This window comes from Cherax quadricarinatus, chromosome 57 (assembly GCF_038502225.1).
Source record: "Cherax quadricarinatus isolate ZL_2023a chromosome 57, ASM3850222v1, whole genome shotgun sequence".
Classification (NCBI taxonomy): Eukaryota; Metazoa; Arthropoda; class Malacostraca; order Decapoda; family Parastacidae; genus Cherax; species Cherax quadricarinatus.
This window is the reverse complement of record NC_091348.1, coordinates 10,868,026-10,885,949: the sequence shown is the minus strand read 5'-3', so window position 1 is coordinate 10,885,949 and position 17,924 is coordinate 10,868,026. Positions and strand designations below refer to the sequence as shown.

The 17,924-nt window shown below is 38.1% G+C and overlaps 1 protein-coding gene across 6 annotated transcripts in view; it reads right to left on the bottom strand.

The window, feature by feature from the left end:
- The window catches only part of LOC128693469 (protein ABHD18), a 34,860-nt gene that overhangs the window by 2,467 nt on the left and 14,469 nt on the right, over positions 1–17,924 (bottom strand). For 4 of the 6 annotated variants that reach the window (XM_053783157.2, XM_070097361.1, XM_053783156.2 and 1 more), the window contains 6 exons: positions 13,356–13,445; positions 11,861–11,950; positions 9,311–9,415; positions 8,315–8,964; positions 7,783–7,896; positions 1–710 (listed from right to left, as the gene is read on the bottom strand). The exon at positions 1–710 is cut by the window's left edge. In XM_053783157.2, the coding sequence (XP_053639132.2) occupies positions 659–710; positions 7,783–7,896; positions 8,315–8,964; positions 9,311–9,415; positions 11,861–11,950; positions 13,356–13,445 (1,101 nt within the window). In that variant the 3' untranslated portion in view covers positions 1–658. The remainder of the gene's footprint in view (positions 711–7,782; positions 7,897–8,314; positions 8,965–9,310; positions 9,416–11,860; positions 11,951–13,355; positions 13,446–17,924) is intronic. The other 2 variants (XM_070097360.1, XM_070097358.1) reach the window with 2 other exon arrangements.

Genomic DNA, 17,924 nt, shown 5'->3' with positions numbered 1-17,924 from the left:
GGCCACCCTGCCTCAGTGGGATGCAGCTGGTTTGTTGAAAGAAGAAGAGTACACTTCTACCTACAATGATGACACCATCATGACTTTCTATGCTTTTAAATGTCTGGCTTTAGTATAAAAGTAGCAAAATTGGAAGAGTACTGACATTAGTAACTAAAACAATTACATAATTTGTATTCATAAAAGCACTAAACCCACAAGGGTCATTTAGAGGTGCACGTGTAGGTCCTACTTAACGGTGGATGTTACAGGCATTTTTACTCTACTTGCCTCTGTGAAGAAGTCTCTATAACTTTTGTATTTATGAGATACAAGAGTCATTCACAGGCAAAGTAAATTCCAAAGAATGTACTGTGACCAATAAGAGAAAATTTTAATTAGCTAATTATCTGAGTTTTTGTAAAAAACTCTTGCATTAACTTGTGTAACTATTTTTACTGGCTTTGAAAATCAATTCCTATACCAATTTCATTACATTTTGTATGCACTGGTAAGATGGTTACTACTATGGCTGGTGAATGCAGAAAACTTGTATAATTATTCTAGTCAATTTAATGAATTTTAAGAAGGTATTATGACAAAATGGCAGTGCAGTGATTTTACACTAATTATTTAACCAGAGTAAATGCTATAGCTAACACAGGCAATGTTCCAGACTTCAACTGTAGTATTTTGTTATAACCTTATCAAAGGAATCTTTGATAGCCTTCCTGAAAAGAAAAAATAATGGTTATAATGAGCTATTCTTTGCAGTTTAATGTAGGTAATAAGTACATGTTTATAGAGGGGCAACTGATATATCGGATCATTATTTAGTTGTAGCTACAGTTAGTGTAAGAGGTAGATAGGAAAAGAGGAAGGTGGCAACAACAAGTAAGAGGGAGGTGAAAGTGTATAAACTAAGGGAGGAGGAAGTTCGGGTGAGATATAAGCGACTATTGGCAGAAAGGTGGGCTAGTGCAAAGATGGGTAGTGGGGGGGGGTTGAAGAGGGTTGGAATACATAGTTTTAAAAATGCAGTATTAGAATGTGGGGCAGAAGTTTGTGGTTATAGGAGGGTGGGGGCAGGAGGAAAGAGGAGTGACTGGTGGAATGATGAAGTAAAGGGTGTGATAAAAGAGAAAAAGGTAGCTTATGAGAGGTTTTTACAAAGCAGAAGTGTTATAAGAAGAGCAGAGTATATGGAGAGTAAAAGAAAGGTGAAGAGAGTGGTGAGAGAGTGCAAAAGGAGAGCAGATGATAGAGTGGGAGAGGCACTGTCAAGAAATTTTAATGAAAATAAGAAAAAATTTTGGAGTGAGTTAAACAAGTTAAGAAAGCCTAGGGAAAGTACGGATTTGTCAGTTAAAAACAGAGTAGGGGAGTTAGTAGATGGGGAGAGGGAGGTATTAGGTAGATGGCGAGAATATTTTGAGGAACTTTTAAATGTTGAGGAAGAAAGGGAGGCGGTAATTTCATGCACTGGCCAGGGAGGTATACCATCTTTTAGGAGTGAAGAAGAGCAGAATGTAAGTGTGGTGGAGGTACGTGAGGCATTACGTAGAATGAAAGGGGGTAAAGCAGCTGGAACTGATGGGATCATGACAGAAATGTTAAAAGCAGGGGGGGATATAGTGTTGGAGTGGTTGGTACTTTTATTTAATAAATGTATGAAAGAGGGGAAGGTACCTAGGGATTGGCGGAGAGCATGTATAGTTCCTTTATATAAAGGGAAAGGGGACAAAAGAGAATGTAAAAATTATAGAGGAATAAGTTTACTGAGTATACCAGGAAAAGTATACGGTAGGGTTATAACTGAAAGAATTAGAAGTAAGACAGAATGTAGGATTGCGGATGAGCTGGGAGGCTTCAGAGTGGGTAGGGGATGTGTAGATCAAGTGTTTACATTGAAGCATATATGTGAACAGTATTTAGATAAAGGTAGGGAAGTTTTTATTGCATTTATGGATTTAGAAAAGGCATATGATAGAGTGGATAGAGGAGCAATGTGGCAGATGTTGCAAGTATATGGAATAGGTGGTAAGTTACTAAATGCTGTAAAGAGCTTTTATGAGGATAGTGAGGCTCAGGATAGGGTGTGTAGAAGAGAGGGAGAATACTTCCCGGTAAAAGTAGGTCTTAGACAGGGATGTGTTATGTCACCATGGTTGTTTAATATATTTATAGATGGGGTTGTAAAAGAAGTAAATGCTAGGGTGTTCAGGAGAGGGATGGGATTAAATTATGAAGAATCAAATTCAAAATGGGAATTGACACAGTTACTTTTTGCTGATGATACTGTGCTTATGGGAGATTCTAAAGAAAAATTACAAAGGCTAGTGGATGAGTTTGAGAATGTGTGTAAAGGTAGAAAGTTGAAAGTGAACATAGAAAAGAGTAAGGTGATGAGGGTATCAAATGATTTAGATAAAGAAAAATTGGATATCAAATTGGGGAGGAGGAGTATGGAAGAAGTGAATGTTTTCAGATACTTGGGAGTTGACGTGTCGGAGGATGGATTTATGAAGGATGAGGTTAATCAGAATTGATGAGGGAAAAAAGGTGAATGGTGCGTTGAGGTATATGTGGAGTCAAAAAACGTTATCTATGGAGGCAAAGAAGGGAATGTATGAAAGTATAGTAGTACCAACACTCTTATATGGGTGTGAAGCTTGGGTGGTAAATGCAGCAGCGAGGAGACGGTTGGAGGCAGTGGAGATGTCCTGTCTAAGGGCAATGTGTGGTGTAAATATTATGCAGAAAATTCGGAGTGTGGAAATTAGGAGAAGGTGTGGAGTTAATAAAAGCATTAGTCAGAGGGCAGAAGAGGGGTTGTTGAGGTGGTTTGGTCATTTAGAGAGAATGGATCAAAGTAGAATGACATGGAAAGCATATAAATCTATAGGGGAAGGAAGGAGGGGTAGGGGTCGTCCTCGAAAGGGTTGGAAAGAGGGGGTAAAGGAGGTTTTGTGGGCGAGGGGCTTGGATTTCCAGCAAGCGTGCATGAGCGTATTAGATAGGAGTGAATGGAGACGAATGATACTTGGGACCTGACGATCTGTTGGAGTGTGAGCAGGGTAATATTTAGTGAAGGGATTCAGGGAAACCGGTTATTTTCATATAGTCGGACTTGAGTCCTGGAAATGGGAAGTACAATGCCTGCACTTTAAAGGAGGGGTTTGGGATATTGGCAGTTTGGAGGGATATGTTGTGTATCTTTATACGTATATGCTTCTAAACTGTTGTATTCTGAGCACCTCTGCAAAAGCAGTGATAATGTGTGAGTGTGGTGAAAGTGTTGAATGATGATGAATGTATTTTCTTTTTGGGGATTTTCTTTCTTTTTTGGGTCACCCTGCCTCGGTGGGAATCGGCCGACTTGTTGAAAAAAAAAAAAAAAAAAAATAAGTTGAATGGTTCAACTAGTGAGAATAAAAAATTACTGACTGCAAACTACTGTAGGTGACTCTGTGGAGAGAAAGACATGCTCTTTTAACATCAGCAGCATGATCAGGCAATTTAAATTTATTATAGACTTACTCTTGAGGTTAATGACAGAGTAATTTAACATCTACAAATACAAACCTAATTTTTTTTTTAACACATCGGCAGTTTCCCACAGACACAGGGTGACCAAAAAAGAAAGAAAAACCTCAAAACAAAGAAAAAACTTTTCATCATCATTCAACATTTTCACCATCACTCATACATAATCACTGTCTTTGCAGTGGCACTCAGATGCGACAGTTTAGATGTCCCTCCAAACTGCCAATACAGGTCGGACATCAATAATCCGGCACTAATTTCAGCTAGCCAAATTTCAAATTTTTGGGGTCGCCACACTAACCTGCCACTACTGTTTGGTGGCACTACTTGCTGCATAAGTCATTCCAATTTGCTTTTCTTCATTTGTTATAACCTGCTCACTTTTATCCCTATCCACGGTTCCGACAAATAAAAGAAATGCTTCTCGTGTAAAGCACATATACTGTATATTGTAAAGCACATATACTGTCAGTCACCATGATCTCAACTCACTCAGATAAGCTGTGGCCGGTAAATTTGGGCCCACATAAGAGAGAACTGGTTTGTGTGGTAAGTGTGCAATATATAAATAAATCCTGCAGCATGCAATGCATAATGAGGAAAAAACCGTGACCATGTTTTTGGTGTAAAATAGCAACTTTGCACTGTATTTTTGTATGGTTCTTATGGTTGTATTCTTATTTTCTTTGGTCTCATTTGATAGAATGGAAGATATATTACAGAAATAGATATGATTTTGATTGATTTTAGGATAGAAAGTACCTTGAAATTGAGCTCAAACTAGTGGAAATGTTTGATTGTTGCCGATGTTCAAGAGTAAACAAATGACCGTCCAATACATGTCCAACTGGCTGGTCTAATACACGGTTACGAATGGGTTGACATTACAGTGGACCCCCGGTTCGCGATGCTATCGGTATCCGATAAATCTAGGAACCGATGCATTATATTGCCAAAAATTTGCCTCGGTTCCCGTTACAAAACCAGGTATGCGATGCAATTCGTACGAGACGTGTCCACGTGTGGCCTGAACTTCCCCGTGTGTACCAGTGTTTACAAGCCAGCCAGTGTGCGTGCATCTAAGGATACATTCAGTACATTCCATATTATCCATATTATCACTGTTTTTGGTGCTTGTTTCTGCAACATAAGTCACCATGGGCCCCAAGAAAGCTTCTAGTGCCAACCCTTCGAGACCAAGGGTGCTAATGACTATTGAAATGAAGAAAGAGATAATTGCAAAGTACGAAAGTGGAGTGCGTGTGTCGGAGCTGGTCAGGTTGTATAGTAAACCCCAATCAACCATCTCTACTATAGTGAGCAGGAAAATGGCAATCAAGGAAGCTGTTCTTGCAAAAGGTGCAACTGTGATTACGAAACAGCGACCGCAAGTGTTAGAAAATGTTGAGAGACTGTTATTGGTGTGGATAAATGAAAAACAGATAGCAGGAGATAGCATCTCTCAAGCGATCATTTGTGAAAAGGCTAGGCAGTTGCATGACGACTTTGTAAAGAAATTGCCTGCAACTAGTGGTGATGTGAGTGAATTTAAGGCCAGCAAAGGTTGGTTTGAAAGATTTAAGAATCATAGTGGCATACATAGTGTGATTAGGCATGGTGAGGCTGCCAGTTCAGACCACAAAGCGGCTGAAAAATATGTGCATGAATTCAAGGAGTACATAGAGGCTGAAGGATTGAAACCTGAATAAGTGTTTAATTGTGACGAAACAGGCCTGTTTTGGAAGAAATTGCCAAGCAGGACCTACATTACTCAGGAGGAAAAGCTACCTCAAGTCCCCTTCTAAACAATAGGTTCAACACTCTCCCCTCCTCCCATCCTATCAATCACCACCAGATCTTCATTAAAGGTAAGTGTCAATTATTCTATTGTTATTATTCTATTATTATTGTTGTTATTGTAATTATTCTACTGCATTAAACTTAATATTTCATGTGTTAAAAGTTTTTTTTCATACTTTTGGGTGTCTTGCACGGATTAATTTGATTTCCATTATTTCTTATGGGGAAAATTGATTCACTTTCCGATAATTTTGGTTTACGATGAGCTCTCAGGAACGGATTAATATCGCGAACTGGGGGTCCACTGTATTTATATAATTGTTACAATAATGCATTAGTCTGCATAACAGTAAATCTTCTATTTTTTGTGAGAATAAAACTTCAAAATGGAAAGCAAGTGTAATACAAGAGGGGTCTGGAGATGTGACTAATGAACAGAGAAAATGTTGTTTTAGTGCCAGGAATGTCCGCACTGTTTATTCCGGACCCTATTTTGAAATTAGCATCTCTTGAAATTTGTGTGAAATTGGCCAAATTACCAATTTCTGACCACTTTTTGGGTAGTTGAAATAGGTAAAACGAGCAGTTTCTTGTACTAAATCGACAGAATAGAAGGAACACTAGCGAAATAGCTATGAATTTGGTAGACTGGAACAATGGAATGGGCCAAAAATAGGGCATAAATTGGGCGAAATCGCCTATGGGTAAATAGTGCCGTTGGGTTAAGTGTATTCTAACCTACCCACTGTGTAATCCGGCAAAATCACTAATCTGGCACCTTACAGGTCCCGATGATGCCAGATTAGTGATGGTCAACCTGTATCCCAATCCCCTCCTTTAAAGTGCAGGCACTGTACTTCCCATTTCCAGGACTCAAGTCCAGCTAACCGGTTTCCCTGAATCCCTTTACAAAATATTATCCTGCTCACACTCCAACAGCCTGTCAGGTCCCAAAAACCATTCGTCTCCATTCACTCCTACCTAACACTCTCTCACATGCCTGTTGCATGTCCATACCCCTTGTACACAAAACCTCTTTTACCCCCTCCCCCCATCCTTTCCTAGGACAAGCCCTACCCCTCCTTCCCTCCACTACAGATTTATACAGTACCCTCTAAGTCTTCCTATTTTGCTCCATCCTCTCTGACCAAACCACCTCATCAACCTCTCTTCAGCCCTCTGAATAATACTTTTCATACCTCCACACCTCCTAATTTCCATACTACAAATTCCCTGAAATTATTATTTACACCACACATTGCCCTTAGGCACAACATCTTCACTGCCTCCAGCCTCCTCCTTGCTGCAGCATTTACAGCTCATGTTTCACACCCATATAAGAGTGTTGGTACCACCATACTCTCATATATTCCCTTCCTTGCCTCCATGAATAACTTTTTTTGTCTCCACAGATACCTTAATGCACCACTCACCTTTTTTCCTTCACGAATTCTATGGTTAACCTCATCCTTCATAAGCCCACCCAATTTTTCTTTACCTAACTCATTTGATACTCTCATCACCTTACTCTTATCTATGTTCACTTTCACCTTTCTTCCTTTATTATTATTATTATTATTATTATTATTATTATTATTATTATACTTAAACAGCCATCTCCCATCAGGGTAGGGTGACCCAATACGAAATGCATTCTCCATCATTCATTCAATCTTTGTCTTACCAGAAGTGTGCTGACATTAACAATTCAGATTATCCTCCAATTGCAACATCCCTACCCATCTAATCATCAATCATTGTTGATAATTGTAGGAAGGATAGAGGTCATCCCAAAAATGGTTGGAGGGAGGAATAAAAGAAGCTTTGAGTTTTAGGAACTTGAGTATCCAACATATTTGTGTGAGCATTTTAGATAGGAGTGAACAGAGAAAAGTGTTTTTTACGGAGACACTGTTGGAGTGTGAGTCAAGTAACTTTTATGAAGGGATAAAACCAATTAGCTAGACTTGAGTCCTGGAGGTAGGCAAGGCAGTGCCCACATCCTTATGGATGGGTGGGGATGTCACAGTCAGAGAGTAATCTGACTATGATGTCAGCACACTTCTAAAAAGATGGCTATTGTATGAATAATGGTGACTGTATTTTCTTTGGGTCACCTTGGCTGGAGATAACTGATGAGTTAAAAAACATAATAATAGAAAAGAATTCAGGAAAATTGGTTAGCTGGGCCTCAGTCCTGGTGGTAGAAAGTACTGCGGCTGTACTCTGAAGAGATGGAGATGTTGCAGTTCATAGGATCATTTAAGGCATGATGTTAATGCAATTCTGGAAAGACAGCTATTTCAGAAATGACAATGAACATGTGTCTTTTTTACGTCAACCAACCTTTGTGGGAGACAGCCAGTAAAGTTTTAAAAAAGAATACTAAATGGCAAGAAAGGTATACTACTGCAATTTTATTCATAATCTTTTAAGAACTAAGTGGTTGGTACTTACCGAAATACCTGGTGATTGAAAAGATAGGCAGTGACGTGGCCGGTACGGAGGGTTCTAACTTCACTTCCAGGCCAAATCTCTGTGAGGGGTATTATTCCATCACGAGGCATGTACCTGAAGTACATTCACAAGTTCCTGTTGTATTTGTCTATTCTATCAACCCTAATTAATCACACTCCTCAGCTAAAGATTAGTCATAAAGTAATATAAGATTTTATGCAAGACTCAATAACACTTCTGGTTCTCCAACACTTTTCTTTCAATAGCTTATAAATAAATGAAAGACAGTGGTCATACTCTTCATTAGTTTACTAACTAGTGGCATTTTTGAAAGGTTGCATAAATAATCTGCTGTATTGATAACTCTCTATAATTATATATCTAGTTCTTAACAATCTGAATCCATTTACTCCCTTGCCTTTCTCAGCTTATTAATCTTTCTCCAAAACTGTTTTGCATTCTTGGCAAAATTTGCTGATAAAGACTCGCCTATTCTGGGTATATATATGTGTATGTGCAGCAAAATATTTACCCATCATTTTCAGCAGCAACAATAATCACCAACGAGGGGTCGACAGGCACACTGAAGTTACCCAAGTGTGTACACTCATCCATGACTCCACGCATGAACTGCACTGCTTCCCAAGTTAACGTATCTTTTACTTGCATGTAGGGCTCAAATTTTACAGTCCGTGTGTTCATAGATTTCTTGGGTCTGATCCCCACTGGTGTAAGTTCATGAATTGGTTTTGATATTTTTGACTTTGTATTTCTAAATCCAACAAGAACATTGTTTGATACAGAACTCTTATCCTGTGATGACTGTCCCTTACCAATTTTTAATTTTGAAAAGCCAAGTGTTTGTAAAATGTTGAATCTTGGAAGAGAAAGACTGATACTAAGTGGGCCACCACTGGAGGCAACACTGTGTACCGTGTTTGCATAATATTGAGAGATGGTATCTGGTCTTTCCATTTTGCTAATGTTTCTTGTACTTTGAGCATCTATTGAATCAGATATCACCCCACTATTATTTTTTTCATTTTTGTCAATGCTATTTTCACAAACTTTGGCACTTTTTCGCTCTTGCCCTTGATCTTCCATCAGTCGCTCTACATGGGATAAGCTGCCAGGGAAGTCCCGAGCAAATTTCAGTCCAACTTCATGGTATACTGGAAAATGCTGTAAAAAAAGTAATTAATACAAATTACATTCTGTTTCTCTCACAATCACTCACTAAAAGTCACCATCAAAAATGCACTTAACAAATTATTCTGTAAATATAGCAGGACTACTACTACAACTTATGAAGCTCCCAGGAATAACAGTTCCCTTACTAGCAATTCTTGTAATTAATACTCAGGACCAGACAGCAAAATTAACCAGAATTAATTATAAAGACTGCATGTAAGAATTCCACAGTATCTAATTTTGGTAGTAAACAGTAAATATTTATATCTAAGTTACACTTTTTAGTGTCTAAGCTAACTGCTTGACAACTAATGAAGTGATAATCTAAGCAAGTTACCCCTTCAGGAGACTGAATCATGTTAAACAGGTCCTCTCTGAAGACTTCATTGGAGAAATACTGGTTCTTGAGCATCTCCCAGTTGATGGCTCCACTCAGTACACCCTATTGGACAAATGATCAACATTATTACCTCTGCTATATATCTTGGAGCAGCTCACTACCACCAATATAACTGCTACATAATAAAATATTATATGTTGGACTGACACAATTACTCCACAATTTGTAGATAAAATTTTTTATATAACATTTCAGTCTGTCTTGGACTATTATCAAGTTACATGGGATATAATAATGGTCTAGGATGGACCAAAATAACATCTACTTTCCTCTCCAGATTGTGGGTTAAGAGTGAATTGTTACAGCCTTGATAGTGTGCCCTTAATTCCCCCCCTAAAAAAAAAAAAAACTCTCCAGGTAACCCGTTTAGGGTTGCGACCCCTGGTCTCAAACTTGCTCTCAGGGTAGCAAAATTTAAAAAAAAAAAAAAAAATCTTATGAAATGGTAGAGAATCTTTTTTCCAAAAGTAATGAAACCAAAAGTATGAAATCTGAAGGAAAACTTACAGAATTACATTCTCACAAAGTTAGCGGTCTCGACGATATTTATGCATCAGCTATTTCACCCACTTTGCACCCTATATTTGGCTAATTCCATTGTTCCCGTTGACCAAACTCATAGCAATTTCACTAATCCTTCCATTCTATCGATTAAGTAAAGAAACCACCCATTTACCTATTTCGACTACCCAATAAAATAAAGTGATCAGAACTTGGTAATTTGGCCAGTGTCACACAAAATTCAAAAATTGCCAATTTAAAAATAGGTCCAGAATAAACAATGTAAGGTCCAGAATAAACAATGTAGACATTCCTGGCACTAAAAAACATTTCCTCTGTTCATTAGTCATGTCTCCAGGCCCTTCTTATATTACACTAACTTTCCATTTTGAACATTTATTCACACAAAAAAATAGAAGATTTACTGTTATGCAGACTACTGCATTATTGTAATAATTGTATAAATAATGTCAGTGCATTCGTAAATGAATATTAGACTGGCCACTTGGATGCATAGTGGACAAGTCATGTCATATGTGTACTCTGGAATATCGGCAAAAATCGAACATTTCTGCTATTTTTGAGCTCAATTTCAAGCTACTTTCAGTTTTGAAACTAATCAAAATCATCTCTATTTCTGTAATATATCTTCCATTCTATCAAATGAAAGCAGGAAACTGAGAGTATACCCATAAAAAACAAACAAAAATATACCACAAAGTCTCTGTTTTAAACCAAAAACACAGTCGCAGTTTTTTCCTCATTATGCACTGTGCTGCAGGATTTTTCTTATATGGTGCACACTTACCACACAGACCCAATTCTCTCCTATCTAGGCCCTAATTTACCACTCAAAGCTTATATGAATGAGTTGAGCTCATGGTGTAGTACTACGGGACCGAGACTGGCTTCAAAGCTATTATATAATGGGACTGATACCAAAAGGGTTAAAGCATAATCTAAATATATCTCTTACTTCTTCTATGTAGGTTATTTTAAAGTGCCCTCTACATTATTCTACATATGCTGTGTCTCCTCTCATTCAAATTTTCCAACACAGGCCAAAACTTTTAAACTATAATAATATTGCATTACAAAACAGTAATCTTTTTGGCAACTGAACAAAATATTTAAAGAATTTTGTATACTATAAACATTACAAAACATGGAAGACATCCACATACCTTCAGTTTCTCATGAAGCAATACAGAATGTCTGTCTTGGAATACTGTACAATACATACATTATGTAGGGTATCCACAAAGTCCTTTTCTTATTTCAAAAATTTATGATAATGTGGTTAAGACTTGAAAATGCAGTTTTCTGCATATAACAGCTGAATGTCTGTTTTACAGGTTGTAATTTAAGTGAACAGTTAATAAAGAGAAAGTGCAAGCATATCAGGGCACTGACAGAAAAGTCAAAAATTTAACTGGCATGCTCACTCTCAATAGATGTTGAACTGTCAGTAACATCTGACAAGTCTTGCATAAGACCATATGTAAATCTGATGAGGCCAATACAAGAACTGTTTCCCCACAAACAACTAGGATGAATAATGAATCTTAACTTTAAACTGTTTTCACTGTCACTACCTTAATCTCAGCAATGTTCACCGTTTTCATAGTCACATTGATAAAATATACCTATAAATATCTACCTAAATGTTGTGATACAAGTCTCATAAAAAGAGATCAATATCACACTGTGACAGAAAAAAAATGATATTGGTCTATATATTTCAGCCTCAATCAGCTGAAGAGGATCTCTGACTGATGCCAAAATATACAGATCCTGAGAAATCTGTAGTATCTTATTTTTCATTCATATGGGATTTACCTTTCTTGCTACCTAAATGTATGTATCTTAAGGAAACCTATACTACAGCTGAGATAAGATTATACTGTATTATGCCTGCAAACTTCCTCAGAACACATAATGCTGACAACATTGAATTATAAAAGAGATCTTGAGTAAATAAGGTACCTGAGTGAAGCACTGAGAGGCTGTGGTCCATGAGAGACAAGGGACGACTGCAAGAGGCTTATGCCAGCCGATTGCTGCTGCTGAAGCCATCTGAAGAAATGCACCTATTTGGTTACTTCTGAACAACAAAACATTTGTGATACCCTCTTACCTCTCAGCATAGCTGTGGAAGTGGTTATGAAAAGTTGCATCTGTTGCACAGCCATAAAACCTCACCATTCTCAGAACTTGTGAAATTCCACACAAAATACAAGGCAAAGCTAAATACTGATAGAGGCAATGATATAAATTCTGCATTTAACAAAACAAGTACATTTGGAATTTGTATGACTTCTCAGTATTAGACATGAGAGGACTGAGCTATGAGAACACTGTCAGTTTTATCACTTGACCCAGGAATACAGAGCATGAGGTGACATGATCATAATATATAAAATTCTCCATGAAATAGACATGACTGACAATTACAGATTCTATCAGGAATGGATTCATAGCTAGGAGAGACAAATAGACATAAAATGTTCAAGTCAAAACGATGATAGAAAATACTTCAGTGTAGGAGCAGCATACAGAAACTTCAATGAGGTAATCAATGATACAACGGCAATAGCAGCCTCTTGTCATAGATGTGTGAATTCTAGTACAACTAAATCATGTTAGCTAAAAGTTGAGATGCATGTCAATTAAATAAAAATAAATATTTTAGGTAGTAGGTTGGTAGATAGCAATCACCCAGGGAGGTACTACCATCCTGCCAAATGAGTGTAAAACGGAAGCCTGTAATTGTTTTACATGATGGTAGGATTGCTGATGTCTTTTTTGTGTCTTATAAACATGCAATATTTCAGGCAAGTCTTGCTACTTCTACTTACACTTAGGTTACACTACACATGCATGTACAAGCATATGTATACACACCACTCTGGGTTTCCTTCTATTTTCTTAGTAGTTCTTATTCTTGTTTATTTCCTCTAATCTCCATGGGGAAGTGAAACAGAACTCCTCCTCCATAAGCCATGCGTGTCATAAGAGGCGACTAACATGCTGGGAGTAAAGGGCTAGTAACCCCATCTCCTGTATACATTACTAAAGTTAAAAAGAGAAACTTTTGTTTTTCTTTCTGGGCTACCCTGCTTTGGTGGGATACAGCCGGTTTATTGGAAGAAGAAGAAAAGTAAATATGGTGGGATCTTGTGCAAGAGTTCATTCAATACAAACTCAGATAAGTAATTACCAACAGGTAATTGACATACCAAAGAGAATGTAACATAATTGTAAAAAAAAATCTTGCATAACTACACAAGCCCATTAAAACAATATTAGAAAGGAAGTGTCTGAAGTAAGTTATTTTGTATAAAATTCAGTCAAAGTAGTGGATAAATACAGTCACAATAAAACAATTATACTTGTTCCTCATTTCAAACTTTATTTAAGAATTGTGGTAGTGATACCATTGCCCACTCAGTATTAGCCTTGCCTTAAAAGTACAACTGACCTGAGTGAACACTCCTGATGCTGTGCTCCAAGACAGACAAGGGACCAACGGCACAGGTTTAGACCAACTTGTTGCTGCCAGAGATGCCATCTGAGAGGAGCAGCTTTATTACTAATTTTCCATTCCTAAATCAAACCCTAAAATTTTATTTCAGCATAGAAGTAAAAAATTTGGAATTTACAGCATAAAAAACAGAAATCTGAAATGGGCAGCATCAGGAATGCATTTTTATGCATAAATGAAATTTATGAAAAATACAGTATTGTAAAATATTGTGATATCACTAATAAAAATACTTTTCGCATATTTGTATTGTCTCCACGAGGAACTGAACAAGAATCCTTCCTCTATAAGCCATGCATTTCATAAGAGGTTACTAAAATGCCAGGAGCAAGTAGCTGTATAAATTACTAATGTAAAAAAAAAAACTTTCATTTTTTTTTAAGGTCACCCTGCCTCGGTGGGAGATGGCCGGTAAGAAAAAAAAAATTATCTAAAATAATCTTTAAAAAAAATGGTGAAAAGCCTACATAAATATTTGTATATGGTATGGCTCCTATTTTTTTTGGATATCCAAGATTCCCAAAACAAAAATATTAAGACTGATGCTTAATTTCCTCTCATCAGATAAATCAAATAAATCAGATTCTTAAGCAAAACAGACCACTACAGTGGAACCTCGGGTTACAAAAGCCTCACCATGCGAATTTTTCAGGATACGAACTGTCGTTCGGTCGATTTTTTCCTTCAGGATACAAAAGAAATTTCAGGATGCGAACTTCCCCTTCAAGGGAGGTTCCTTAAATAAATAAATAAATAAAATATATATTCCTTTGCAAAGGTTACAATGTGTGTTTACACATCATAATATGACTGGAGCAAAGAAAGCCACTATCCTGCCGAGGCATTTCGAGCAGAAATGCCTACTTAAGACTACTTAAGTCTAAACAGGTGCAAAGTGTACTAGTAGTAGTTGCCAATGTTTTGCTGATGGTGGTGCCAACTGCTGGCAGCCTTCTGAAGTTTCTCCTTACCGTTATTATTATTATTACTATTTTTTTTTTTTTTCAACAAGTCGACCGTCTCCCACCGAGGCAGGGTGATCCAAAAAAGAAAATACTTTCATCATTCAACACTTTCACCACACTCACACATTATCACTGTTTTTGCAGAGGTGCTCAGAATACAACAGTTTAGAAGCATATACGCATAAAGATACACAACATATCCCTCCAAACTGCCAATATCCCAAACCCCTCCTTTAAAGTGCAGGCATTGTACTTCCCATTTCCAGGACTCAAGTCCGACTATTTGAAAATAACCGGTTTGCCTGAATCCCTTCACAAAATATTACCCTGCTCACACTCCAACAGATCGTCAGGTCCCAAGTATCATTCGTCTCCATTCACTCCTATTTAACACGCTCATGCACGCTTGCTGGAAGTCCAAGCCCCTCGCCCACAAAACCTCCTTTACCCCCTCTTTCCAACCCTTTCGAGGACGACCCCTACCCCTCCTTCCTTCCCCTATAGATTTATATGCTTTCCATGTCATTCTACTTTGATCCATTCTCTCTAAATGACCAAACCACCTCAACAACCCTTCTTCTGCCCTCTGACTAATGCTTTCATTAACTCCACAACTTCTCCTAATTTCCACACTCCGAATTTTCTGCATAATATTTACACCACACATTGCCCTTAGACAGGACATCTCCACTGCCTCCAACCGTCTCCTCGCTGCTGCATTTACCACCCAAGCTTCACATCCATATAAGAGTGTTGGTACTACTATACTTTCATACATTCCCTTCTTTGCCTCCATAGATAGCGTTTTTTGACTCCCCATATACCTCAACGCACCACTCACCTTTTTTCCCTCATCAATTCTATGATTAACCTCATCCTTCATAAATCCATCCGCCGACACGTCAACTCCCAAGTATCTGAAAACATTCACTTCTTCCATACTCCTCCTCCCCAATTTGATATCCAATTTTTCTTTATCTAAATCATTTGATACGCTCATCACCTTACTCTTTTCTATGTTCACTTTCAACTTTCTACCTTTACACACATTCTCAAACTCATCCACTAACCTTTGCAATTTTTCTTTAGAATCTCCCATAAGCACAGTATCATCAGCAAAAAGTAACTGTGTCAATTCCCATTTTGAATTTGATTCCCCATAATTTAACCCCACCCCTCTCCCGAACACCCTAGCATTTACTTCTTTTACAACCTCATCTATAAATATATTAAACAACCATGGTGACATTACACATCCCTGTCTAAGACCTACTTTTACCGGGAAGTATTTTCCCTCTCTTCTACACACCCTAACCTGAGCCTCACTATCCTCATAAAAACTCTTAACAGCATTTAGCAACTTACCACCTATTCCATATACTTGCAACATCTGCCACATTGCTCCTCTATCCACTCTATCATATGCCTTTTCTAAATCCATAAATGCAATAAAAACTTCCCTACCTTTATCTAAATACTGTTCACATATATGCTTCAATGTAAACACTTGATCTACACATCCCCTACCCATTCTGAAGCCTCCCTGCTCATCCGCAATCCTACATTCTGTCTTACCTCTAATTCTTTCAATTATAACCCTACCGTATACTTTTCCTGGTATACTCAGTAAACTTATTCCTCTATAATTTTTACAATCTCTTTTGTCCCCTTTCCCTTTATATAAAGGGACTATACATGCTCTCCGCCAATCCCTAGGTACTTTTCCCCTCTTTCATACATTTATTAAACAAAAGTACCAACCACTCCAACACTATAACCCCCCCTGCTTTTAACATTTCTGTCATGATCCCATCAGTTCCAGCTGCTTTACCCCCTTTCATTCTACGTAATGCCTCACGTACCTCCACCACACTTACATTCTGCTCTTCTTCACTCCTAAAAGATGGTATACCTCCCTGGCCAGTGCATGAAATTACCGCCTCCCTTTCTTCCTCAACATTTAAAAGTTCCTCAAAATATTCTCGCCATCTACCTAATACCTCCCTTTCCCCATTTACTAATTCCCCTACTCTGTTTTTAACTGACAAATCCATACTTTCCCTAGGCTTTCTTAACTTGTTTAACTCACTCCAAAATTTTTTCTTATTTTCATTAAAATTTCTTGACAGTGCCTCTCCCACTCTATCATCTGCTCTCCTTTTGCACTCTCTCACCACTCTCTTCACCTTTCTTTTACTCTCCATATACTCTGCTCTTCTTATAACACTTCTGCTTTGTAAAAACCTCTCATAAGCTACCTTTTTCTCTTTTATCGCACCCTTTACTTCATCATTCCACCAGTCACTCCTCTTTCCTCCTGCCCCCACCCTCCTATAACCACAAACTTCTGCCCCACATTCTAATACTGCATTTTTAAAATTATTCCAACCCTCTTCAACCCCCCCCACTACCCATCTTTGCACTAGCCCACCTTTCTGCCAATAGTCGCTTATATCTCACCCGAACTTCCTCCTCCCTTAGTTTATACACTTTCACCTCCCTCTTACTTGTTGTTGCCACCTTCCTCTTTTCCCATCTACCTCTTACTCTAACTGTAGCTACAACTAAATAATTTTTTTTTTTTTTTTTTTTTTATCACACTGGCCGATTCCCACCAATGCAGGGTGGCCCGAAAAAAAAAAACTTTCACCATCATTCACTCCATCACTGTCTTGCCAGAAGGGTGCTTTACACTACAGTTTTTAAACTGCAACATTAACACCCCTCCTTCAGAGTGCAGGCACTTTACTTCCCATCTCCAGGACTCAAGTCCGGACTGCCTTTTTCCCTGAACCCCTTCATAAATGTTACTTTGCTCACACTCCAACAGCACGTCAAGTATTAAAAACCATTTGTCTCCATTCACTCCTATCAAACACGCTCACGCATGCCTGCTGGAAGTCCAAGCCCCTCGCACACAAAACCTCCTTTACCCCCTCCCTCCAAACTTTCCTAGGCCGACCCCTCCCCCGCCTTCCTTCCACTACAGACTGATACACTCTTGAAGTTATTCTGTTTCGCTCCATTCTCTCCACATGTCCGAACCACCTCAACAACCCTTCCTCAGCCCTCTGGACAACAGTTTTGGTAATCCCGCACCTCCTCCTAACTTCCAAACTACGAATTCTCTGCATTATATTCACACCACACATTGCTCTCAGACATGACATCTCCACTGCCTCCTAAATAATGATCCGATATATCAGTTGCCCCTCTATAAACATGTACATCCTGGAGCCTACCCATCAACCTTTTATCCACCAATACATAATCTAACAAACTACTTTCATTACGTGCTACATCATACCTTGTATGTTTATTTATCCTCTTTTTCATAAAATATGTATTACTTATTACCAAATTTCTTTCTACACATAGCTCGATTAAAGGCTCCCCATTTACATTTACCCCTGGCACCCCAAATTTACCTACTACTCCCTCCATAACATTTTTACCCACTTTAGCATTGAAATTCCCAACCACCATTACTCTCACACTTGATTCAAAACTCCCCACGCATTCACTCAACATTTCCCAGAAT